General features: G+C 42.8%; 1 protein-coding gene and 1 non-coding gene across 2 annotated transcripts in view; one reads left to right on the forward strand and one right to left on the reverse strand.

Moving 5' to 3' along the window:
* Positions 1–543: 543 nt before the first annotated feature.
* Positions 544–648, reverse strand: LOC132014814 (small nucleolar RNA U13). The gene has a single exon (XR_009403451.1). It is a non-coding gene; the product is annotated as a small nucleolar RNA U13 (small nucleolar RNA).
* A 1143-nt stretch (positions 649–1791) lies between these two features.
* LAPTM4B (lysosomal protein transmembrane 4 beta) overlaps positions 1792–27673 on the forward strand; it is a 77699-nt gene continuing 51817 nt past the window's right edge. Inside the window, exon 1 of the mRNA XM_059394912.1 lies at positions 1792–2106. Within this exon, the coding sequence (XP_059250895.1) occupies positions 2008–2106 (99 nt within the window). The 5' untranslated portion in view covers positions 1792–2007. The remainder of the gene's footprint in view (positions 2107–27673) is intronic.

Here is a 27673-nt window from a genome sequence, read left to right on the forward strand (position 1 = left end):
CTATCTTATCAATAGCCCAACTTCCTTAGACAAATAACTCAGTTCCTCAAGCCCTAATGTCGCCCTCCCCTCCAGAAAAACTGAAGGAGGTTGGGGCTGAAGGAAATGTAAAGTTAAATTTCTTCTAAACCTAAAACTCACTGACGAGGATGTTTGTTAGGAGGAATGTGACATTCCACCAGGAACTCCCAATTGTCTTCGTGTTAGTGTCTCATCAGAGGGAAAAACAGCCTTGGCTTAACAATAACTAGGCCTCCAATATCCTGACCGTCTTCTTTACCGTGACAGCCCTTTTTAACATCCCCTTTGTCCTCACCTACCCAACTCCTGTGTATATAATCAGGCACTCCTCAGGATAGCGGGGCAGCAGCTCTTCCTGCCCATGGGTCCTGTCCCCATGCTTAATAAATCACCATTTTGCACCAAAGATGTCTCAAGAATTCTTTCTTTAGTCATCGGCTCCGGACCTCACCCCACCGAACCTCACCTATGTTCTAGAACTTCATCATCTGTCAAATAAATCTTTTTTTTTTTTTTTTTTCACGTCAGATGAGTAATGTGCCGAGGTTGTAACAAGGTTTAGAGGGTGGCACATGTCACACAGAAGCGTGAACACCCAATCATCATGCTTATGAACTATGAAAGGATCTAAATAAATAAAATCTTAAAAAAAAATACCTATGGGTATAACTGAACATTAAAGACCCCAAAGAGAAAATTATCTCAGGTGTGAGAGAAAATAGAAATTTGTAGTCACAAAACAAAACAACAACTGATCTTCACCCTCCTTTCTGATGATCTCTCGCATGTTACTTATTACTTCCAATTAAGGGCCCACATCTGACATTCTCTGGAGACGCCCCGGTCCCGTCCCTTTGGATCCAGGTTTAAGCGACACACTAAGAATGTGACAGCTTTACAGTCTTATCAAACTAACTGGTCCTGCACGGAAACCACCTCATCGCACATTCTCCTTCCCTCCTGTATAACCCGTCCTTAAGAAATTTAAATCTGACCCGTTTTTCTCTTGCTCCAAGTCCGAAACCAAACTTTGACACGCACTAATAATCTAACTCAGGAGCTGTTTGGCTTGAAGGGTAATTAGATGCTAACCCAGGGCGAGGGTTCTTTGAGACCAAACAACAAATGGGAGGAAATAACCCCCAGCTGGAGCTATCCTCCAGTAACCCCCCCTCCCCCGGTCCGCGTTGAGGCCTTCAGAGCCCATGCGGTAGTAATTGGCTTGATTGTTTCTTCAGAGCTGCAGTCATGATTAAAAATGCTGCCCGAAGCACAGCGAGGATGTCCTTGACACACATCCTATTTTCTGGGAAAAAGGTTACTACCACGGTAATTGAGCTGGGAAGCGGAGACAAATTGCTCCGGGCTCCAGCAGCGGGTTCAAAGGACTGCTGTTGACCGGAATCGCACACACCCTGCAGTTTTTCCTCTCGCAGTTTGTAAGATAACAATGATAGTATTTGCATCTACAGATTATCTGCAAAACTGAAGTAGAAGGGAAGAAACCGCAACCGAGGAGACTAGAAAAGAATCCAAAACGCCGGACAGAGTTACACAAATGACCACAGGAGAGAGGGGGAGGCCCGGAACTCCCCCGCGGGGCTGCTCCGGGACGGGCCCGGGACTGCAGAGGGGAGGGGAGGAGGAGGGGTGCGGGGCGGTGGTGCAGGATGATTGATTTCTCTGCCCCGGGCCGGCGGCGCCCGCAGCTGGCTGGAGCCCACGGTGACATCACTGGCCCCCGGCGCGGGTCACGTGGCCCTCCCCCCCTCCCGCTCCTCCTCCTCCCGCTGCCTTCGGAGCTCAGGGTCCGGCCGCAGCAGGCGCGCGGAGCTTTCCGGGGAGGCGCAGGCCACTGGCGAGCGGGACCCGCGGCAGCAGCGGCGGGGGAGCCGGCAGCGGCCGCGCAGGGAGTCCCGAGCGACGCGACCGACGCTCCTGCAAACTTGGGCGCGCGCTCGCGCTACGGCGCCCGCAGCCGGAGCGATGAAGATGGTCGCGCCCTGGACGCGGTTCTACTCCAACAGCTGCTGCCTGTGCTGCCATGTCCGCACCGGCACCATCCTGCTCGGCGTCTGGTACCTGGTGAGCGCGGCGACGACGCGCGGGGGGCGCACCTGCCGGGGAGACCCTCCCCCCCCCCCGGCCCCTGGCCCCAGGCCCGCGCGCCCTGCACACCGCCTCCCCCCTCCCCCCTGCGCCAAGTGTGGCTTCGGTGTCTGGCGACGCCGGCGCTAATCTGCCTGAAGTTGTATTATTAGAAACTTAATTCCCTGCACGAGCCTGTCCGCGATCCCCGGCGCGGCCAGCCTGCGGCGGGGGTCCGGCCGGGGGCCCGGAGTCGGGGGCTGTGTGGCCGCGGCCGAGCCCGCCGCTTCCGGGAGAAGTGCTCCTGCGGCCCCCGAGCCCCCGGCGGAGCCGCCGACCACGTGCTTCCCAGCCCTTCCTTTCTTCTCCGCGCCCGGAGGGCCGTGACCGGCAGGGTCTTGGGGTGGGTGACCGAGTGCGTCGTGTCCCCCGCTGCGGTCACGCTAGCGGCCGGACGTGCCCTTTCTCCCTGCCCGCGCCGGTCTGGCGTCGGGTTTGCGGGACCGTCTCCTGCGCGCGTTCGGGTCCGGAGGAGAGACGGTTGGGGGGTTCTTGGCTCACTCGGTGCCCGAGCCCCTCCACGTCTGGTGGAAAGCCGTTACTCTAGGAAGGGATTTGCTTGTGGTTGACTGCGTTTCAGTCCGTCCCGGGAAGCCATTTTACACCCACTTACTTTCCTGCCCGTTGACAGGTGATCCCTGTACCTTTCTTACCGGCCACAGCCCGCAGATCTGATCTTTTTTTTTTTTTTTTTTCTCCTTTTTATAGGTCGGATCTTTTAAGGACTTGTTTGTTTGGGGGGAGCAGTGATTCCTGGGGGCAGTGAGGAAACCTGATGGAGCTTTCTGGCCCTGTGCCTGCTCCAGGTTGATGGTTGGCATCCCAGGACCGCATGCACCAACAGAGTCAGATTCCGTTGCATTTCGGGTTTTGTGACATCACGATGGGGAGTTAGACCCGAGCCACTGTGCAGTGACTACCACTGCATCCTGAGGAAATCATGGTGCCAAGACGGCATATTGAACTTTTTAGTGAGAATAAATTCTTGATCATAAGAGTTTTTTGTTGTTGTTGGTTCATAGTCACTTTTTCGATGTAGTATGAACATCCTGTCGAATTGTGGTGTTGTGCCATATTAAGCCAAACATTTTCCCCCAGGTTTATGGTGTTCCCTGCAGTATAGTTCAAGTTTCCTTTAGTCAGTGCCTATAATAGGCCACACAATAGACATCTTTTGGCCTTAAAAGCTTTCAAACAGATCTTTGGTATGAGTGGATTCTTTCTGTGCAGTCTGAATGCAGATAGAACATCAGCATCTTGGCTCAATGCAGACTTCGCTAGGAGCCAAGAAATGCTTTACAGAAATTTTAAAATTACAGCAAAAGGATGGTAGGTGGCCTCAGAATAGGGCTCTTATTGATAGTCAAGGTGGACTGTTGTATATAAATGTCTTGTGTCCTCCTTGAAAATGTTCAAAACTGCAGACTTGCAAGTACACCAGCAAATGTAATTTGTAAAATCTAGGGCACTGCATTAGGCAAATGTACTTACACGATCTACAGGAAAGATAAATCTACTTGAGCCCTGTTCTTGGCTGAAATCCAACCAGACAGCATTGGTGTGAGAAAAGGAAAACATTCTGCATGCTTCGTCTACTGTTTGAACTTGCTCTTTGTGGAAAGTAGTTACTGCTGTGTGTGTTGTAGCATTTGGAAACAGCATGGCCTTTTGAAAGATAATTAGAAAGCTTTCTAGCAGATGGAAGGATGCGCCCTTTGGTAAACCTAATAAATGGGAAACCTGGCTTTAGTACTAGTATTCTTCCTAAGAAGTCTTTTGCATTTTGTAAAACAATTTGGACTTGCGAGTTTCACTCATACCTTTACGTATAATTTGGGTATTCAAAACTTGGTTTCACATGAACATTTTTTTTTAAGTTTTTATTTTATTTATTTATGACAGAAAGAGATAGCGAAAGAAGGAATACAAGCAGGGGGAGCTGGAGAGGGCTCAATCCCAGCGTCCTGGGATCATGACCAGAGCCAATGGCAGATGCCTAGTGATTGAGCCACTCAGGCGCCCCATCTCATGAACATTCCTTTTTTTTTTTTTAACAGATTTTATTTATTTATTTGACAGAGATGACAAGTAGGCAGAGAGGCCAGCAGAGAGAGAGAGAGAGAGAGAGAGAGGAAGCAGGCTCCCTGCCGAGCAGAGAGCCGGATGTGGGACTTGATCCCAGGACCCTGAGATCATGACCTGAGCTGAAGGCAGAGGCTTAACCCACTGAGCCACCCAGGCGCTCCACATGAACATTTCTAAGATGAAGGAGCAGGGTCACTGAGAGCAAGGCACCTCTTCCTCCCTCTCACTCCACCAGCCAGCTGGATGGCATAGGGTCAGTTATCAGATGGGGAGAGTTTTAATTTAAAAAAAAAAAAAAAAGGATAGGGCTATGGGAAAATATTGAAATAAAACTTTTTTTTTTTTTTTAAAGATTTTATTTATTTACTTGAGAGAGAGACAGTGAGAGAGAGCATGAATGAGGAGAAGGTCAGAGAGAGAAGCAGACTCCCTATGGAGCTGGGAGCCCGATGCGGGACTTGATCCCGGGACTCCAGGATCATGACCTGAGCCGAAGGTAGTCGTCCAACCAACTGAGCCACCCAGGTGTCCCCAAATAAAACTCTTTAAATGAATTATTGCCTGTTACAGGGGCACCTGGGTGGCTCGGTGGGTTAAAGCCTCTGCCTTTGACTGACATCGGGCTTTCTGCTCATCAGGGGGCCTGCTTCCCCTCCTTTCTCTGCCTGCTGCTTTGCCTACTTGCTATCTCTGTCAAATAAATAACTAAAAATCTTCATTAAAAAAATTATTGCCTATTACACCAGAAAGGTAAAGTGGATCTTTGTCATGCCTTTTCTGATCGCTGTTTCCTACCCCACTAGCATTTACTAAGGCCCTGTGTGCCACGTACTATACCAGATGCTTGGCATATGCTCAATTTTTACATACTCCTGGTGCGGTAGATTTTATAAACTTTGTTTTATGAATGACAAAATAACGTAATTAAAAAAAATAGAGGCCCAGAGAGCATAAGTGATTTGCATACAGGCCCATGGTGGGTTTGTGGTCCCTGTGATGTTTTTAGTCAGCCTGTTTCCTCTTGTTCTTACCTTTTAAAAGTTTTGGGTGTGTTTTGCTTTTGCCTTAGAATAACAAAAGTTTCCTTTAGTCCAGTAATAAAGCATATTGATTTCAGGTGTTTATATTGGAAATCAGTTTCTTATTTTTTCCTTTTAATGAGGCTTAATTTACATATGGTGGAATCCATAGACGTGTACAAATGCTGACAAAGGCATGCACTTTGTGTATCCCACACGCCTAGAAGACATTTCCAAAACCTCAGAAAGTTCCCGTGTCTTTCCAGTTAATCCCTGCTACCCCTTTATCCTCACCCTAAACGACAGTTTTACTATTCCTATAAGTGGAATTATACTTTATGTGTTTTGTATCTGGTTTATTTCACTTAGCATTACCGTCCTTTAAATTCAATCATGTTAATTGGAGTATATTAATAGCTTGATGCTTTATTGCTGAGTATTTATTGTATGACTAAATCACAATTTATTTGTCCATTTGCCAGATGATGGACATTTGGGTTATTTCCAGTTTGGGGCTATTTTGGATAATGCTGCTCTGAACATTATTGCTCAAGGTTTTTTTAAGAAAAGATTTTATTATTAGAAAACGGGGTGAGGGGAGGTGGGGGGGGTAGAGAAGCAGGCTCCTGCTGAGCAGGAAGCTCAGTGCAAGGCTCCATCCCTAGACCCAGGGATCATGACCTTCGCCGCAGGCAGCTGCCCAACCACCGAGCCACCAGGCCCCCCTCTTCCACAAGACATTTTGTGGACATATCTTTTTATTTCTCTAAATACCTAGCAGTGGAGTTGCTGGTTATTGGGTAGAAGTGCGTTTAACTTTATAAGAAACTGCCAAGCAATTTTCCAACGTGGTTCTCTTTTACACTGCAGCCCTCAATGTGTGAGGTTCCAATTGTACCACATTCTTGTCAGCATTCAGCATGTCAGTCATTTTAATTGTAGCCATTTTGGTGGGTATGTAGTTGCAGCTCTTGGTAGTTTGAGTTTACATTTCCCTTAGGACTAACGATTTGGGGCGGTGTATCTTTTGCTTATGGGTCAGTCATAAATCTTCCTTTGTGAATTGTTACTTATTGCCTATTTTAAAATGGGGTTTTATTTTTCTTTTCCTTAATGATTTGTAAGATCTCTTCATGTATTTTAGATTCTGGCCCTTTGTTAAAGATTCATTTTGTGAATGTTTTCTTCCAGCGCGAGGTTGTCTACCCACTTTCTTAATGGTGTATTTTGATGAAAAGTTTGTTGTTGTTTTGAGACAGAACGAGAGAGAGAGAGAGAGAGAGAGAGAAAGAGCACACAGGTGCACAAGTGCTGGTCGGTGGGGGCGAAGGAGGGCAGTTAGAAAGGGAGAAGCGGACTCCCTGCTAAGCAGGGAGCCTAGCTGTGGCTCGATCCAAGGACACTGAGATCATGAACTGAACCAAAGGCAGACACTTAATCAACCGAGCTACCCAGGTGCCCCAGTGAACAGAAGTTCTTAATTTCTTTTTCTTTTTCTTTTTCTTTTTCTTTTTTTTTTTAAATTTTATTTACTCATTTGACAGATAGAGGTCTTAAGTAGGCAGAGAGGCAGACAGAGAGAGAGGGGGAAGCAGGCTCCAGGCCGAGCAGAGAGCTAGACGTGGGGCTCGATCCCAGGACCCTGGGATCATGACCCGAGCTGAAGGCAGAGGCTTTAGCCCACTGAGCCACCCAGGCGCCCCCAGAAGTTCTTAATTTCTTAAAAAAGATTTTATTTATTTATTTTTTATTTGACAGAGATCACAAGTAGGCGGGGGGGTGGGGGTGGGGGGGGCGCACAGGGAAGCAGGCTCCCCGCTGAGCAGAGAGCCAGTTGCTGGGCTTGATCCCAGGACCCTGAGATCATGACCTGAGCTGAAAGCAGAGGCTTCACCCCCTGAGCCACCCAGGCACTCCAGAAGTTTTTAATTTTAAGTTCAGTTTGTCAATTTTTTTTCCCCCTGGTTAGTAGTTTCTAATACAGGAAAAGAAGAAAAAAAGAAGAAAAAAAAAACCCAAAAGATAAACCGAGAAATTATTGCCTACCCCCAGATTGTGAAGATACTCTCGTATATTTTTTCTAAAGCTTTATGGCTTTATTAGCGTTTATATTTCCATCTGTGATCCACCTCTGATTTTTGTGTTAGAGTTTTGTTTTTGTTTATTTTAAAGGGCAGGTTAATCGCTTAGCCTAAAAAGTAGAATGATTATATAACCCTTAATAACTGTAAATGTTTTCAGAGAGACAAGTAAGATGATTATCCATCTTCTCAGGGAAAGAGGACGGATCTGTCGTGGATTGCAGAGGGATCGTAATAGAGCACTTGATGAGGGCTGATTGCTATATAGTCTTCTGGGGTTTCCACTCTTTCTTCATCAAAACTTCCTGTTCTAAACCAGAATCCATTAACTTCCTCCCCAAGTTCCCCCACACACTAGCCTTTCTCCCACCATCTGTCTGGATTCCTCAGCTGTGCACCTGTTTTTCCTGCCACCGTGATCTCCTCTTGATTCGCTGTCTGTGTCCTGCCTCCAGATTACCTCCTTATTCTATCCTTTCTTCTCGCTATCATTCACCTCATTTAGGCTTCCATTAGCACTCACTTGGCTGTTACAGTAGTGTTTCTGTTTCTAGCTTTACCATTAACAACCCTTTTTAAAAAAGCCTATTATAGATGCAGTTCCCAGAAGTATTTTTCTCAGACACAATTACAAACTTGTTGGCCTGCTCCTAAAAACTTTGGCTCTCTGTCCTAGGGAAGTCCGTGTATTTCATGACCCGCGTGTTGTAAGCCAACTTCAATTGGCTTAAACCCTCAGTTTCAAGTCATTGCAAAAATCCCGAGGTTCATTCTGATTTCGACAAACCTAAGTTATCTCTCCGTCCCTGAACCAAATAGCAGACCAGGGATATGTGACAAGGATATCAGATGAATTTAGGTCTGGGTATTCTCCTGCCCTTAAACTGTTGACTGGGGAGAGATGTGAGCTGGGGATGGGATTAACTTGGCTCAAAACACCAGTTCCAAAGCAGAGGGATGAGTCATTTCCCAGAGAATCTGAGATTGTTACTGGGAGGAAGACACCAGAACAATGCTTCCTGATCCTTAGGCTAAAGCCCCCTTTTTTTTTTTTTTTTTTTTTTTTTTTTACGGAATGTGTTTTACCCCAGGGACCTGAATTTCCCTTGACATATTCACACAAAACTACTATTCTTTCATTGTTTTATTACATGATTTTCTTTGAATGTTTTAAAAGAGGTGTACGGGTAATTGAAAGCATCTGAACTTGACACATGGGATGAGTATGCCTTTGTTTATGTCATCCTTTTCATCATCACCTAAGTGTGTTTTAGGCACGTAGTATTTGAGCAAATATGTACTGAATGCCTCTTTGTATTTGTACTCTATTCATAAGGTAGTTGGCCATGTATCAGATTATAAAGGATAAGAGAGGTCAGAGTAGCTAGCATCATTAGCTTTACAACCTGACCTTTCAAATAACCAACCGGTTCACTTTGAAAGTCCCACTATGCTAGTGTACCCAAGCCTGATGGATTTCTTTGTATCCTGAGAAATTTTGGTGTGATAAATACTGATTTCTTTTTTTTTGGGGGGGGGGGGTCTGGGTGATAATACTGGATAGTAAAACCAACAGCTTGTATTTGTAGAATGATTGATAGTTTAAAAAAAATATTTTATTTATTTATTTGACAGAGATCACAAGTAGGCAGAGAGGCAGGCAGAGAGAGAGGAGGAAGCAGGCTCCCCGCTGAGCAGAGAACCCAATGTGGGGCTCAGTCCCAGGACCCTGGGATCATGACCTGAGCCAAAGGCAGAGGCCTTAACCCACTGAGCCACCCAGGCGCCCTGATTGATAGTTTTTAGTGGGTTTTCCCATTTATTCTTAGTTAAACCTTAAGGCAGTAGGTTGGGGCTTGTAGGTGGTCATATGCTCATTTAAGATCGATAGTTTCCTTTTAGCTGTCAGATTCTGTGACTTAACCTTTAAGTCCAGGACAAGATATGAACTAAATACATAGTACTTAACCTGATCCTTATTGTCTAGTGTTTTCCCTACTATACTAGAGTGTAAAAGCCTGAAATACTAGGTCATAGACTTGGGATTTTATTCTGTAGGCAGCAGGGAGGCATTGCAGAATTAGGAACAAGAGTGATAGGATGAAAGCAATTTCTTTCCCCAGTGTAAGACTGTTCTGTTTTCTCTTGGTCAGTAATGCACTGCATTTATTTTTTTCCTCCTTACATTTTGACCCTTTACCCATTTCTCTGACCTCCCACCTCCTGCCTCTGGTAACCCTCATTTGTTCTCTGATCTCGTTTTATTTATTTATTTATTTATTTATTTATTAAGAGTCTGCATGTAAATGGCGTTGTCTTTCTCTGACTGACTTATTTCACTTAGGATGATGTCCTTAAGGTCCATCCATGTCGTTGCAAATGGCAAGATTTCATTTTTATGCTGAGTAATATTCTGTCGTGTATAAAACGTCACAATTTCTTTATCCATTTGTCTATTGATGGACACTCAGTGTTTTCATATCTTGGCTGTTGTAAATAATGCTGCAATCAACAGGGGGGTACAGATACCTTTTCAAGTTAGTGTTTCTGTTTTCTTAAATACCTAGAAGTGGAATTGCTGGCTCATATGGTGGCTCTGGTTTTAATGTTTTTTTTTTTAAGATTTTTATTTATTTGTCAGAGAGCACAGGTAGGCAGAATGGCAGGCAGAGGCAGAGGGAGGAACAGGCTCCTGCCAAGCAAGGAGCCTGATGTGGGACTTGATCCCAGAGCTGAAGGCAGCTGCTTAACTAACTGAGCCACCCAGGCGTCCCTGTTTAACGTTTTGAGGAAACTCTGTGATGCTTTCCATAGTGGCTATACTGGTATACATTCCCACCACCAGTATACCCTTTTCCCCACATGCTCATCAATGCCTGTTAACCTCTTTTTTCCTTTTGATATTAGCCATCCGAACAGATGTGAGGTGGCATCTCTCTGATTCTGATTTGCAGTTCCCTGATGATGAGTGATGTTGAGCATCTTTTCATGTGCCTGTTGGCTGTCTGTATGTCTTCTGTGGGAAAATGTCTATTCAGATCCTCTGCCCGTTTTTAAATTAAATTTTTTTTGCTGTTGATGTATAGGGGTTTTTGATATATCTTGGAAAGTAGTGGCTTATTAGATACATGATTTACAAGTACTTTTTCCCAGTCAGTAGGCTCTCTTCATTTTGTTGATGGTTTTCTTCGGTGTGCAGAAGCTTTTTAGTATGATGTAGACCCACTTGTTTTTGTTGCTTTTGCTTTTGGTGTGAGATTAAAAAATCCTCACTAAGAACTATGTCAGGGAATTTATCACCTGTATTTTCTTCTAGGAGTTTTAAGGTTTTAGGTCTTACATTCAGGTTTTTAATCCATTTTGAGTTAATTTTTTAAAAAAATTCATTTATTTGAGAGAGAAAGGGAGAGGATGAAGGGGGCTGGAGGGGGAGAGAGAGAGAGAGAATCCCAAGCAGAATCCCCACTGAGCGTGGAGCCTGGTACCGAGATCGCGGCCTAAGCCGAAAGCAAGAGTCGGAAGCTTAACCACTGAGCCACCCAGGTGCCCCCATTTTGAGTTAATGTTTGTGTGTGATGTAAGATAGTGGCCGAGTTTCATTCTTTTGCATTTGGCTCTTTTCTGAACACCATTCATTGAAGAAACTCTTCTTTTGTTACTGAATATTCTTGGCTCTGTTTTGTAAATTAACTAACCATATATACACGGGTTTCTGTCATGTTACCTTCCATGATCTGTGTGTCTTTTTATGGCAATACCATATTGTTTTGATTATTACAGCTTTATAATACAGTATGAAATAGGAGTATGGTGCCTTCAGCTTTGCTCTTTCTCCAGTTTGTTTTGACTATTTGAGGTTTTTTGTGATTCCGTACAAATTTTAGGTTTGTGTGTTCCCTTTCTTCGAAAGATACCATTGGGATTTTGTTACGGATTATACTGAATCTAGCTTGCTTTGGGTAGTTTGGACAACTTTACACCATTGATTCTTCCAATCCATGAGCCGGAATATCTTTCCGTTTATTTATGTCTTCATAGTTTCAGTACACCAGTCTTTTTATCTCCTTGAGTGAGTTTATTCCTAGGTGTTTTATTCTGTTTGACATAATTGTAAGTGGGATTGTTTTTTATTTCTGTTTCCAGTAGTTTTATTATCAGTGAATAAAAATGCAACATGTTTTTGAACATTAATTTTTATATCCTCCAACTTTAATGAATTCATTTATTCTAACAGTTTTTTGATGGAGTCATCAGGGCTTTCTGTATATAATACGTCATCTGTAAATAGTGACGGTCTTACTTTTTTCTTGTCCATTTGGATGACTTTGATTTCTTTTTCTTGCCTGTTTGTTGTGCTTAGGACTTCCAATACTATGTTAAATAAAAGTGGTGAGAGTGGGATATCCTTCTTTTGTTCCTGATCTTAGACGAAATGCTTTTAGTTTTTCACTGTTAAGTATGTTAGCTGTGGGCTTGTAATATGTGGCCATTTTTCTTAAAGGATTTTATTGATTTATTTGATAGGCAGAGATCACAAGTAGGTAGAGAGGCAGGTAGAGAGAGAGGTCCTCCTCTGAGCAGAGAGCCTGATGCAGGGCTTGATCCCAGGACCCTGAGATCATGACCCGAGCTGAAGGCAGAGGCTTTCACCCACTGAGCCACCCAGGCACCCATATGTGGCCATTTTTATGTGGAGGTATGTTGCCTCTATAACCAACCACTCTGTTGAAGAGTTTTCATCATAAATGTATGTTGAATTTTGTTGATTAACTTTGTCTGCATATATTGAAATGATCATCTGATTTTTAGCTTTTGTTTTATTACTGTGATACAGTACATTGATTTGTGGAGGTTGAACCATCCTTGCATCCCTGAGGGGGAAAAATCCTCCTTGATTATGATACATAATTCTTTTAATGTATTGTAGAATTTGGTTTGCTAATATTTTCTTGAGGATTTCTACTTCTATGCTCATCAGAAATAGTGGTCTGTAATTTGCTTTTCTTAAAGCATCCTTGTGTGGTTTTGGTATCAGGTCAGTACTGAACCTCATAAAATTGAGTTTGGAGGAGTTTCTGCCTCTTCTATTTTCTTGGGAGAGTTTAAGAAGGATTGGTATTATTTCTTTGAATGTTGGGTGGAATTCATCAGTGAAACCATCTGGTCTTGGCCTTTTCTTTGTTAGGAGGTTTTTGATTATGAATTCAGTCTCCTTACCAGCAGTCAGCCTGTTCAGATTTTGTTTCATCATGATTCAGTCATGGTAGGCTGTAGGCTTCTAGGAATTTATCCATTTTCTGTAGATTGTCCAGTTTGTTGGCATATAATTTTTCATAGCAGTCTCTTATGATCCTTTGTATTTCTGTGGCATCAGTTGTAACATTTCCTCTTCATTTCTGATGTTGAGTTTCTTTTTCCCCTGGTAATTAGGTCTAGCTAAAGTCTGGTCAAGTTGGTTTTCAAAGAACCAGCTCTTAGTTTCATTGATCTTTTTTATTGTCTTTTTCATTTCTTTTCTTTTTTTTTTTTTTTATTTTTATTTTTATTTTTATTTATTTATTTGATAGAGAGAGATCACAAGTAGGCAGAGAGGCAGACAGAGAGAGAGAGGAGGAAGCAGGCTCCCTGCTGAGCAGAGAGCCCGATATGGGACTCGATCCCAGGACCCTGAGATCATGACCTGAGCCGAAGGCAGCGGCTTAACCCACTGAGCCACCCAGGCGCCCGTCTTTTTCATTTCTATTTCATTTATTTCTGCTCCAATATTTGTTATTTTCTTCCTTTCATGAACTTTGGGCTTCCTTTTTTGTAGTTCTTGCAGTGTAAAATTAGATTGTTTTGAGAATTTTCTTATTGCTTGATGTAGATGTTCACCACTGTGAGCTTTCCTCTTAGAAGTGCCTTTTTTTTTTTTTTTAACATTTTAAAAATTTATTTGACAGAGAGAGATCACAGGTAGGCAGAGAGTCAGGCAGAGAGAGAGGAGGAAGCAGGCTCCCTGCTGAGCAGAGAGTCTGATTCGGGGCTCCATCCCAGGACCCTGGGATCATGTCCTGAGCCGAAGGCAGAGGCTTAACCCACTGAGCCACCCAGGCGCCCCAGAAGTGCTTTTGCTACATCTCACAAATTTAGATATGTTAGACATCTCACAAATTTAGATATGTTAGAGTCCATTTTTACTCATTTTAAGATTTTTAAAAATTTTTCTGTTGATTTCTTCTTCGACTCCTTGGATGGTCAGTAGCATGTTTAATCTCCACATATTTATAACTTTTCCAGGTTTTTTTCATGTAATTAAAATTTCTAGTTTCATATCACTATAGTCAGAAAAGATACTGTATGGTTTTAGTAATTTTAAATTTGTTAAGATTTACTTTGTGGCCTAAGTATGATACGTCTTGGAAAATGTTGCGTGGGCATTTGAGAAGAAGGTGTTTTTTGTTGCTTTGGATGGAATAGTCTGTGTATATCTGTAGTCCATTAGGTTTAATATGTTATTTAAGACCAATGTTTCCTGTTGATTTTCTTTTTTTTTAGATTTTATTTATTTATTTGACAGAGATCACAAATAGGCACAGAGGCAGGCAGAGGCGGGGGTGGGGTGGGGTGGGGAGGTAGGGGGTGGGAGGCAAGTAGGCTCCCTGCTGAGCAGAGAGCCCGACGTGGGGCTGGATCCCAGGACCCTAGGATCATGACATGAGCTGAAGGCAGAGGCTTAACCCACTGAGCAACCCAGGTGCCCCTCCTGTTGATTTTCTATCTACATGATCTATCCTTTGATGTAAATGGGATATACCCACCTGTATTGGTGTCTGTTTTTCTCTTTAGACCTGTTAATATTTGCTTTATGTATTACGGACTCCTAGGTTGTGTCATAAATATTTACAAATGTTATATTTTGTTGTTGGATTACTCCCTTACTATTATATAATTATATTCTTTGTCTCTTTTTGTAGACTTTGTTGTTGTTGTTGTTTTTTTTTTTAAAGATTTTATTTATTTGACAGACAGAGATCACAAGTAGGCAGAGAAGCAGGCAGAGGGAGAGGAGGAAGCAGACTCTCTGCTGAGCAGAGAGCCCGATGTGGGGCTCGATCCCAGGACCCTGGGATCATGACCTGAGCCGAAGGCAGAGGCTTTAACCCACTGAGCCACCCAGGCGCCCCTGTAGACTTTGTTTTAAAGTCTATTTTATCTGATGTAAAGCTTGCTTTTGGCTTTCATTTGTATAGAATATCTTTCCATCCTTTTACTTTGTCTTTGTGTGTCTTTACCTCCAAAGTTAGTTTCTTTTTTTTTTTTTAGAGATTATTTATTTATTTATTTGACAGAGAGAAATCACAAGTAGATGTAGAGGCAGGCAGAGAGAGAGAGAGAGAAGCAGGCTCCCTGCCGAGCAGAGAGCCCGACGCGGGACTCGATCCCAGGACCCCGAGATCATGACCTGAGCCGAAGGCAGCGGCTTAACCCACTGAGCCACCCAGGCGCCCCCAAAGTTAGTTTCTTAAAGGGAGCATATAGATGGGCCTCATTTTTTTTAATTCATTCAGCCACTCGGTCTTTTGATTGGAGAATTTAGTACACTTGCATATAAAATAATTATTGATAGGCATGTATTGCCATTTTCTTAATTGCTCACTGGCTGTTCTTGTAGTTCTCTTTGTTTTTTCTTCTCTTACTTTCTTTAGCGGTATATTTCTGTTCTTTTCCCTTTATCTTTTGTGTATTCACTATTGATTTTTGTTTTGTGGTTACCATGAATCATACATATAACCACTTCTACATGTAAATGTCTATTTTAAGTTGATAACAGCTTCTCATTTTTTTTTTTTACTGCTTTTTGAAGTCACATTTTACACATGTACTCCTCTGAATTATTGTAATTAAAGGCATTTTTACTACTTTTTTGTCTTTTATTTATTTTTAGAAATATTTGTTTATTTTGGAGAGAGGGAGCATGCATGTGCACACATGCAAGTGGGAGGAGGGGCAGAGGGAGAGAGTCTCCAGACTCCAGACTGAGCGTGGAGCCCAGTGTGGGGCTTGATCCCACACCCATGGGGGAACATGACCTGAGCCACAACCAAGAGTTGGCCACTTAAACCTGAGTCACTCAGGCACCCCAACTTTTGTCTTTTAACCTTCATACTAACTTCATAAATGATTAATCCACCACGTTTACTATGTATTTACCTTTGCAGTGAGATTTATCATTTCTTAAGTTTTCTTGATTCTAAGTAGTACCTGTTTTTTTCTCTTCAACCTTTCTTGGGAGGCTGGTGTAGTGGCAATGAATTCCTTTAGTGTTCGCTCACCTGGAAAACTCTATACATCCCTTCACTTCTGAAAGATAACTTCACTGCATAGAGTATTCTTGGTTGGAAGTTGTTTTTCTTTCAGCACTTTGAATATATTGTGCCTCTGTCTTTTAGTCTGCAAAGTTTCTGCTGAAAATTGCTCATAGTCTTGTGGGGGGGGTCCCTTGAATGTAACAAGTTGTTTTTCTCTTTCTACTTTTATTTTTATTTTTTTAAAGATTTTATTTATTTGGTGCAGAGAGAGCGAGAGAGAGATCACAAATAGGCAGAGAGGCAGGCAGAGAGAAAGGGGGAAGATGTTTGACAGAGATCACAAGTAGACAGAGAGGCAGGCAGGCTAAGAGGAGGAAGCAGGCTCCCTGCCTAGCAGAGAACCTGATGTGAGGCTCGATCCCAGGACCCTAAGACTATGACCTGAGTCGAAGGCAGATGCTTAACCCACTGACCCACCCAGGTGCCTCTCTTGCTGCTTTTAATACTCGGTTTTTAAGGGATGTTAAAATAGCAGGCTCATTTAGGTGGCTGAAAAACTAGAAAGGATGTGTTAGAGTCCTTTCAGATACGATGTGTAGAAAATACCAGTTCTTTCCACCATCAGTCTCTGATTGGCTAAGGCTGTGGATAATATGGCTGGGGATTTTCATCAGTTAGTGAATGATACATCTAGACTTGACATCTAGACTTTGTCCATCTGAATTCAGGAATCAAATAGATTTGGGTAGTGAGGAATACTGAAATTTTGAGAGATGCCCAGTGAGCTCTTTTTACAAAGCATAGGTACCCTCTGCCACCACCTAATACAAAGGATCAAGGGTAGCTCTATAAAATACTGGCTGGGGAAGATTTCAGTGATACGTATTTAGTTATTTTTTAAATTGAAATGCAATTAACATACAGTGTTATATTATTTCAGGTGTACAGTATAATTCAAAAATTCTGTACATTTTTTTTTAAGATTTTATTTATTTATTTGACAGAGAGAGAGAGATCACAAATAGGCAGAGAGATAGAGAGAGAGATGAGGAGAAGCAGGCTCCCTGCTGAGCAGAGAGCCCAATGTGGGACTCGATCCCAGGCCCCTGGGATCATGACCTGAGCTGAAGGTAGAGGCTTAACCCACTGAGCCACCCAGGTGCCCCCCAAAATTCTGTACATTTCTAAGTATTCAGCAAGATAATGCCCCTTACCTATTTTGCCCATTCCCCCACCCACCTTCCCTGTGGTAACTACCAGTTTGTTCTCTGTATCCAGTAATATCTAATATGTTTTTCGGCTTTTGTTGCACATTATGATAGATGTTCTGCAGGATGTTTTAAAGATACGTTGGCCGAGAAATAAAGATTGCCATCAAACCTGTCATTAATATCAACTTCTCTGGGGCCCACTCTAAATATATCTAATTAAGTATTAAAGTATTAAACATGAGTTCTGCACTGTGATGTGTATTATGTTTCACTAAATGTACAATGAAAGACCCGCGGATCACCTTACCCAAGAATCCAACACTGCCACTGGATGCAATCAGCAAGAGGTTCTTTATTGTTACGCAGGCGCCTGCGGGTGGTCAGCAGCTCCTGCTAGCTGAGCACACCCGGCTTGGGTGGTGCCGGGTTTTTATAGACAGGTACAAACAAGTTTTGGGTGGGGCGCAACTGATTGGTTGACAGTTAGAACTTTTAAAAAAGGCATACGTGGAGTTTGCTGATTGGCTCTAAGGACCCACGCGCAGGAAGAGAGAGGCGGGAAGGGGGAACAAGCTGATTGGTTCTGAGGGCCTGCGCGCAGGAGGAGAGAGGCGGGAAAGGGGAACAAGAAGGGGGAAGGTAGGAATGCCATCATGGCGTCTCTATTATTTCTATAAGCCAAGCGGTTACAGAAGGGCAAAAGAGCGATTAATAAGCAATTAATAACCTAATTAATAACCTGGTCTATACCTAAAAGCCAGCGGTTTACAGAAAAGCAAACAAGCGGTTAGTTATCCTATCTATCTTCTAGGGGAGGAGTCTTTCATACAACATACTTACTTTGTTAACTTTGAATCTTTGTCATAAAGGAAGAGGCCACATTTTTCTCTTCTCACCTTGTCCCCTTTGGGGCAGATACATTATTGTCCATAAAAGGATGCTATAAAAGTAGTAGGGCGCCTGGATGGCTCAGTCGTTAAGAAGTATCTGCCTTCAGCTCTGGCCAGGATCCCAGGGTCCTGAGGACGAGCCCCGCATTGGACTCCCTGCTCAGTGGAGAGTCTGTTTTCTCCCTCTCCGTCTGCCTGCCTCTCTGCCTACTTGTGATCTCTGTCAAATAAATAGTCTTTAATAAAAAAAAGGATGCTAGTAGACATAATACGTGAGCTCTAGCAGCACAATTTACTACTTTTTACTTCTCTCCCAGATGCCTTGGCTCTTAGTAGAGTTTCTGGAGCCTTAAGAAGAGTTCTTAAAAAGCTGTAAACTGGTTAAGCTATTTTTACTTGAAGAAAAACAAAAATTAAGTGAAAATCACAATTCTTTAGTTGCTTTTAACAACATGCTAAAGGTTTAGAGTTGCCTGTTGGCAGTTGCAGCTTCCAAGGGAGAATTATTTCCTGGGAAAATGTGAGCACCAAAAGATGCTTAAAAGAAATATACTTTTTAATTAGTAAAAATAAGTTTGAGCTCTTTCTTTTATTGAGCTTGAGCTGCTAAAATTACATAGCACTAAATTAGTATTGAATGATTTGAGTAGTTAAATAACTTTTTATGAAGACCATCTGTTGAGTCCAGCTTCATAGAAGAGATAATATTCAGGGCTAAAAATACCAGGTCACCAATCTGAGTCAGTATGTCTTCTGACTGGGCTTAAAGAGAAGGGTTTGCTTCTTGATAGACCTCTGTTGAGACCTCGGTTTGTATTACCCCAATCTTGATCTAGCACTGCTAGTCTAGGAGTTTTTGTTTTTGTTTTTCTTCTTCCCTTTTAAGGTATCATTGGATTTTCTGATATCTGTCTCTTTTGTGTTATATTAATTTTAACCTTTGTATTTGTTACGGTGTATCTAGAATTTTGTAACAGAGATTTCAGATGCAGTACTTAGGCAGGATTGAAGTTTCTCATGTAACATTCCAGGGTTGGTAGGCTTTTTGTTCTATGAGGTCACTCAGAGATCTCTTCTGCTGGGGCACCTGTGCCATCCCAAATTCATGGATTCCTTCTCTGGTTCTGAGGAGGCTACGTCCTTTAGCCTTGTCTGCAGGGCTGGAAACAGCTCACCAGTACTGTGTTTTCTGACCTGCTGGAAGGGACAAAGGACACCTGGAGGACAAGCAACTTGGTTTTTTTTTAAGGATGTGAAATGGAAATGACACCCATTGCTTTCACTTACATACCAGTCGTCCAGAGTGAGACCTATGACCTAACTGCAGTGGAGGCTGGGAGATGTTACATGCGCTGGGCATTTATGTATCCGGATAAGCCTATGACTGTGAAAGAAGGGAGAGCAGATTCGGGGGATATCTACTAGTCTGAGGTGCCCCCGAAGGGTGGCCTAATTTTTAAGATCCTGTTGCCCAGTGGGCAAACCTGTACTGCCTGCAGGATGCTTTCTTTAATTTCCAGTCTACAAAGTGGTACTGGTTGGTTCTCAGTACTTCGGCGTTCCTCTCCAAATTGGGAGTTAATAATACTAAAAATAAATAATCATAAATTGTTACTAAAAAGTATCACAGAACACTTTAAATATGTCATAAAAATAGTTATGACTATGGAAAAAACTAAGTATACAAATGCAAATGCATTTTTCCCAAGGTGTGCTGCACTAACGGGGTTTTTAATGGGCTACATAAGAATTTTTTAAAAAGACAAAATGAAGGCCACACAAACATCATTTTCAGTGTGAAACTGCATATGGTCATCTATATCAGACATAAAAGGCAGCTAGCTTATAGATTAGAAAACTGTTCATTGTGCTTCTGGGTTAAGGAGTTCCCATCTTGGAAGAAAATAATTGCAGGAAATTTAAGCCTAGAAGTTAACGCTAATACTTAACCCAGTTTCTTCCCGCCTTCCCTCCCTCCTTGCTTTCTCCCTTGTCCGTTAACAGATTTTTTTTTTTTTTTTAAACTGTGTGTTAGGAAGTGTGCCGAGTACAATGGTGATTCGGCATAAACCCAGTCCTTGCCAACATCCAATCTGTGGTCTAGTGGAGGAAATAAGTATTAATCAGAATTAATAGAAATAGTAATCATACAAGTGAATATTGGCATGTAAGGGTGACGAAGATGGTAGAGAAGAACATGTGGCCTTGTGATAAGGCGTGTTGGAGGGTTTGGGGATGGGAGTGGAAGAGATGTGGGGCTTGATCCCAGAACCCTGGGATCATGACCTGAGCCGAAGGCAGAGGCTTACTTAACCCACTGAGCCACCCAGGTGCCCCAGACATACACTTTAATAAATGCTTCTTTCCATATATAAACAGTTCAGCATTATGGTTCTAAAACATGTCTAAGAGATGGTTAGACTGTATCATTGTAGGGGATTTTAATTTGACAGTAAAGACTTTAAGAGGTTAGCTACCAGGTTATACTTAAGTAGCTTGTTTTCTAGAATTCCAGGCTATGTTTCAACTATAGAAGTATATGTTTTTTGTCTCAATTTTTTTTAAAGATCTATTTATGTATTGGGGCGGGTTGGGGGGTAAAGGGGGGGAGAGAGAGAGAGAGAGAGAGACTGAGTCCTTAATAGACTCTGCACTGAGTACGGAGCCTGAGCCACCCAGGCGCCCTTGTCTTTAATTTCTTACATTCGTTTTTGCTTGGGGATGTTTTGAATATATTGCTATTTCGTTAGAAGATTTTAACTCTATAAAGTACAATATAACAACCCTGTTATTGAATTGGATGCAAAATTTATAGTCTAGTAGGTGTCTGTTACAGACTCTGCACTTTGATTAGCGAAGACCTTGCATTTATGGGTTTCCCTCTCTCATGAATTGCTGCAGGAATCAAGTGTCCTTGTATATATTAAAACTAAACAGGGAGTAGAGAATATAATCACTTAAAACAGTCTTTGAAAGCATATATTACGGTAATCCAGATTGTTGGAATAGGATGGTTACAGATAAGGACTAACAGACCTAATGAATAGAGCCAGTCAACACAGAGACTGTTGTTTGCTGTACAAAAAATTAATTAGCTATTTTGCACTTTTATATCTTTTCCAAATACTAGTCTTCTGACCCTTTATTTATTTATTTATTTATTTAGATTTTATTTATTTATTTGACAGAGATCACAAGTATGCAGAGCAGCAGGAAGAGAGAGTGGGGGAAGCAGGCTCCCCACTGACCAGAGAGCCTGATTCGGGGCTTGATCCCAACACCCTGAGATCAGAACCTGAGCCAAAGGCAGAGGCTTAACCCACTGAGCCACCCAGGCACCCCCTTCTGACCCTTTAGTATGTGATACTTTTTCTTATTTCTTTTTCAAGATTTTTTACTTTTAAGTAATGGTCTGCACCCAGTGTGGGCCTCTGATTTATAGCCTTGAGATCGAGAGTCCCGTGCTCCACTGAATGAGCTAGCCAGGCAACCTTGTGATACTTTGTCTTATGCAGAGTTTAGGTCTCCATAGCCTGTTCTAAAACAGGCTCCGGGCGAGGTCAGTCTCTTCATATTCAGAGATCCAGAATGTTCTTCAAGATGTAAAAGGGAGCATGCTTGTTCTCCTCAACTACCTCCTCCACTTCCAAGTCTCCTGGAGGCTCTTTGGACAGTATTTCTCTCTCTGGCCTCCTCTGGGGGACCAAACTTTGCCTTCTGTCCAATGTCCAGCTACTCATAGATCACATGGGCCCTGTATTCTGAGAGCATCAAATGGCGCCTCAAGCCTGAGAGTGATGTTCAGATCACAACCAAGTCCATTCGAAGAAATGGGCATGCTTCTGCTGGGGTGCCATAGCGGTTTCCTTTTGCTTGCTCTTAACCTGCTTGAGGGTGGATAGCGGGAACACTCCCTTGGAAAGAATTCTGAGCATGCGCCAGGGGATTGGTTGGCCCATTCTTGCAGCTGGAGTCTGTGAACTGGGTGTGGTGGTTACTAGATAAAGCCTGAGGTGGCATTCATCATCAAAGATCAATGACTGAGCCTCAGCTGAGAACTCCGACCTTGTGTGGGGTTTCCTCTGCTGGCTGAGCACGCTCGTTTGTGGAATGGAATAATAGTCACACTTCATAGGGCAGCAAGACTGCTTCAGTGACAGAAGTTGGTATGTGTGGTGGTGGTGGTTTTCTTGAGGAAGACATGTTCCAAATGATGGCACCGTGGGCTACAAGGTGAATCAGGAGGAGCTCCTTGAATTGGGGGGAAAACATTTAAAAAATTTACCTATTAAAATGTGGCTCTAATACAAGGTACAACTTCCGTTTTACTGCTTAACTTTTTCCCCTAACTGAATGTAACCTGGAGACAGCCCTTTATTAGTTTATTATAGCTTCAGCAGCGTAAAGCATCAGCTGTAATTATCATTCAGTTCAGAGGACTGACAAGAGTGGCGTGTTTTTATGTCCTAGGACTGTCTCTTGATACTCAGTTCTTAGTCATTTAGTCTGATACCCTAAAATTATTTGTGCTGTAATCTTTTGTCTCTCAAGATTTCCAGAAGTCTGTTACATTCTGGTGTTAATACTGTCATTTCCCTGTGAAGTCTTTAGCTTCTCCCTGAGCGAGTATAGCAGAATTCCTTTTCTCTGTGAAGGAAACATCCAGTTTATTTGACTGTCGCCCCCACTAGACCGTAAGGTACCTTGTGTTGGCCATATGTATGTGATGCTTAGCATAGTGCTTGGCCTCTATTTCTTGCCTAATAGATCATTTCTGAACAACTGAATGAATTATTTAATGAATGGTACTGCATTCTGCATTTTACTTGGCTGTTGATGTGTTTACCCCACCAAACTACTCATCTTTGGGGTCAAGGACCACGTGTATAGCCTAGTCTCAGACAGAGCATTGGGGACATAGTAGGTGAATTGATATAGTCCATTTCTTTCTTTCTTTCTTTTTAAAGATTTTATTTATTTATTTGACAGAGAGAAATTACAAGTACACTGAGAGGCAGGCAGAGAAAGAGAGAAGGAAGCAGGCTCCCTGCTGAGCAGAGAGCCCGATGCGGGACTCGATCCCAGGACCCTGAGATCATGACCCGAGCTGAAGGCAGCGGCTTAACCCACTGAGCCACACATGCGCCCCGATATAGTCCATTTTTTAGGGAAATAGGATTTCACCAAAAATCCAGAATGTATTTACCACAGTTGATGGAATTGAAATAGTAAGTGTCAGAAACTTATTTCAGTATCAGAAAAGGACCATATAGATGGTGTGATTTGAACATGAAAGCATGTGTGGATCAGAGTTCTAAAATTAGATTTAAAGGTACTTCAAATACAAAGTTCAAACCTTCATTTTGTTTTAATTTGTCTGTTGATGTTGGACCCAAGTGAAAGGCACATCTGCCATTATTATCTTTTTAAAATTATTATTATTTTTTAAAGGGGGTGAGGGGCAGGAGAGAGAGAGAGTCTTAAGCAGGTTCCATACCTAGCACTGAGTCCTGGGTGGAGCTCAGTCTTAGAAACCTGAGATCATGACCTGAGCCAAAATCAAGAGTCAGACTAAGCTACCTCAGTTTAACTGACTGAGCCACCCAGGTACCCCTGCCATTATTAGCTTTAACTTTTTTTTTCAAATATTGGAGTATAAAAATTACCCAGCTGGGGCGCTTGGCTGGCTCAGCTGGTGGATGGAGCATGCTAGTCCTGATCTTGGGGTCATGATGAGTTTGAGCCTCACATTGGGCATTGAGATTACTTTAAAAAAAATTTTTTTTTTTTAAATTTGCCAATTATCTGAAAACATCTGAATATAATCTATATTTTTTATTTTTAACTATTTTTACTGTATTGCACACATTCAGAAAATGCACCAAATACAAACAACTTGGTTATTGCTAAACAGTTATGTAAGTCTGACTCTTAAAGGTCACCCTAGAGATGACCACATAAACCCTTGACTTTTTTTTTTTTAAGATTTTATTTTTTGGGGTGCCTGGGTGGCTCAGTGGGTTAAGCCGCTGCCTTTGGCTCAGGTCATGATCTCAGGGTCCTGGGATGGAGTCCCACATCGGGCTCTCTGCTCAGCAGGGAGCCTGCTTCCTCCTCTCTCTCTCTCTCTGCCTGCCTCTCTGCCTACTTGTGATCTCTCTCTGTCAAATAAAAAAAAAAAAAAAAGATTTTATTTTTTTACTTGACATATCACAAGTAGGCAGGGAGGCAGGCGTTGGGGGGGGGTTGGGAGCAGGCTCCTCTTTGAGCAGAGATCCCGTTGCGGGGCTTGATCCCAGGACCCTGGGATCATGATCTGAACTGAAGGCAGAGGCTTAACCCAAGGAGCCACCCAGGTGCCCAACCCTTGACTTTTTAAAATCTCCCATTAACTGGTATTTTCATCCACTTCCTGGGCAATGCAAGGATTTAAGATCGGTTCAGTTCCGATTACTGGCTCTTGATTTATATGCTGTTATCTATTTTCAATCTGTTACTGTTTTGCGCCTGTAAGTCATTGTTACTGTGTTAACAATGTTCACAATTGAGAATATAATTACCATTTCTGTTATTATTCTTTCTTTGTACATTTTCATTCTTTTTTTTTTTAAAGATTTTATTTATTTATTTGACAGAGAGAGATCACAAGTAGACAGAGAGGCAGGCAGAGAGAGAGAGAGGGAAGCAGACTCCCCGCCCAGCAGAGAGCCCGAAGGGGGACTCGATCCCAGGACCCTGAGATCATGACCTGAGCCAAAGGCAGCGGCTTAACCCACTGAGCCACCCAGGTGCCCCCATCTTCATCCTTTTCTCTGATATCATTTTTCTTATGCCAAACCAATACCCTTCAGTGCTTTCTTTACTGCTAAACTTTTGGTAACACATTCCCTCAGTTTTGTCCAAAAGGATAACTCATTAATTTTCTTGCATTTTGTCTAATGGGCTGAATTCGTCGGCTGTGTTGATTTGGCTACTGCAGTTTTTAATTCTAGAGCCCCCCCCCCTTTTTTTTACTAAAGATTGTTTTTATTTATTTGACAGACAAGATCACAAGTAGGCAGAGAGGCAGGCAGAGAGAGAGAGGGAAGCAGGCTCTCCGCTGAGCAGAGCGCGCAGTGCAGCGCTCGATCCCAGGACCCTGAGATCATGACCTGAGCCGAAGGCAGAGGCTTTAATCCAGTGAGCCATCCAGGCGCCCCTAGAGCCTCTTTATTTTCAAATCTATCCTATCCTTTTTTTTTCAATGCTGCTAGTTCCCTTCCAAAATTCTTCTTGTATTTTTTCTTTATCTCCTCGATTTTCATAAACATACCCACTTTAAAGGGCATGCTCAGTAACTTCAGTGTCAAGAGTAGCTATGTTTCTCTTGTCTGTTCTTTTTGCTGATTCTTGTTCTGAGAGTCTTGTCTTTTCCTGTCTGCTGTATTCTGATTATCTTTCTGCACCAGGATTTTAATAGTTTTTTTTTTTTTTTTAAGATTTATTTATTTATTTGACAGACAGAGATCACAAGTAGGCAGAGAGGCAGGCAGAGAGAGAGAAGCAGCCTCTCTGCTGAGCAGAGAGCTGGACGCGGGGCTCGGTCCCAGGACTCTGAGATCATGACCTGAGCTGAAGGCAGAGGCTTAAACCACTGAGCCACCCAGGTGCCCCAAATCATATAACATTTTTATATTTTAGTTTTCATTTAACATACTATGAACATTTTTTTATTGTTAACACTTAGAAATATGATTTTTAATGCTTAGGATTTTATTATTTGGTAGCAGTATTATTAAGCCATTCTCCTACTTTTGTTTCATGTTTTCATTATAGATAAGTATATAGTCATTTTTGGACAGCACTTTCTGTGCGAATTTCTGGTGGTTGTGTAATTATTATCTCAGTGGGTTTGAGTGTTACTAAGGTTCTCTTATTGAGGCTTTTAAAAAACGAGCGGATAATTACATGTAACATTTTCAGTTGTTTAAATGAAAGCTGTAGATATCACTGTTCCTTTATTTTTTATTTTTATTTTTTTTAAAGATTTTATTTATTTGACAGAGGTCACAAGTAGGCTGAGAGGCAGGCAGAGAGGAAAGGGGAAGGAGCATCCCTGCTGGAAGGAGCCCTCCCTACATGGGGGCTTGATCCTGGATCCCAGGACCCTGAGGTCATGACCTGAGTCTAAGGAAGAGGCTTAACCCACTGAGCCACCCAGGCGCCCCTCACTGGTCGTTTAGATGTGATACATGCTTTAAGGTTAAAGAGCATTTTTGATGCCTGGAGAATATACAAGGGCCTAACCATTTAAGTAATTGGACAGAAGTTGAATTTATTTACATATGGAAGTAATCATTGTCAAGAGCAAGGAAAAAATATGGGACACCATGGGAACACTTTGTAAATAGAATGGGAACAGTTTGTACACGACCTACCAAAACATACTAAGGAAGTCCAAGTGTAAGTGAGCATTAGCTGAACAAGATCATAAATATGCCTGCTCTTTGTTCTACATTTACATCGGCGGTGGTAGTTATATAATCTGCTCCTGGCAAGTCCTGACGTCGTCTTGGTTGTCGTTTGGGGTGACATTTCATTGTTTTTTGTTTGTTTGTTTGTTTTTGCTTTTTTTTAAAGATTTTATTTATTTATTGTAGGCAGAGAGAGAGAGGAAGAGGAGGAAGCAGGCTCCCTGCTGAGCAGAGAGCCTGATGGAGGGCTCCATCCCAGGATCCTGGGATCATGACCTGAGCTGAAGGCAGAGGCTTTAACCCACTGAACCACCCAGGCGCCCCAGCATACATTTTTCTAATGAAAGTTTGATTCTGTGATGAGAAGAGCATAGTGGTGACTAGTCTTCTGTGATTGGTAATGCCCTTATCACATCTTTGTTTTATCAATATCCCCTCTCTCTGGACTATTTTGTGAAGAACTAGGGCAGCTGGAAGGACAGTCGGCCCCAGGACTGTGGTCTGTGGCTCCTGATGGCTTGTGGTACAGAGGAGATGACAGTGAGCAGAGCAGCTGGGGCACAGCCGGGGACGGTAACCGGGGCCTACTGTGGAGCAAGAAGAACATTGAACCAGTGGCCAGAGCTCTACTGTCAGGAGAGTTGGGAGGTGTGCAGACTGAGCAGGGGAGAGCAGGAATGTCACCAAGGCTGGGCATCAGGTGGTCAGAGCAAAACTGAGGGCAGGCCTGGGCACCAGAGGTGGCCTAAAAACAAGTGGAAAGCATGATTCTTTGGATATCCTGGAAGTATTTTTCCAGCACAGTGTGTCTAAAATCTGCCTCCCCTTCATCTCTCTGTGATCTCCCTTGTATCTGGTAATAAGGTATATCGCATTGGCCAGCCTTGAAATCCCAAGTTTTGCTGGCATCCCATCATCTTTGCATTAGTCGTTCACGGTGGCTCTGCCTCCACCTGGAAAGGCCTTGGTGTTCCAACTGTCGCTCTCCCTCACTCGGACCTGAGATGAGGTCACTTAACCTCTGAAAGTTAACCTGTGTGACCACAGTCTTGAGAATTGGAGGGAAGTGGAGAAACTCCTTGTGACCCCTCAGCCCACTGCCGGTGCAGTGCTCTGCAGCTCCCGGCCCGCCTCCTGCTTCGCCTCCCCACCTCTTCTGGCTCGGTCTTCCCAACCACAGGACTCTGATCCAGGCTCATTCCAGCTCAGAGAGCTTTGTGGCATCTTCATTAACGATGAGCAGGAAGCCCCAGGCCCCTGTCCTGCTCTTGAAGACTCTCTACTGCCTGGCCTCAGGCTGCATTTCTTTCCTTTCTTTCCTTTTCTTTCCTTTTCTTTTCTTTTCTTTTCTTTTTTCTTTTCTTTTCTTTTCTTTTCTTTTCTTTTTTTTCTTTCTTCTTCTTCTTCTTCTTCTTCTTCTTCTTCTTCTTCTTCTTCTTCTTCTTCTTCTTCTTCTCCTTCTTCTCCTTCTTCT

This window comes from Mustela nigripes, chromosome 3, assembly GCF_022355385.1.
Source record: "Mustela nigripes isolate SB6536 chromosome 3, MUSNIG.SB6536, whole genome shotgun sequence".
NCBI lineage: Eukaryota > Metazoa > Chordata > Mammalia > Carnivora > Mustelidae > Mustela > Mustela nigripes.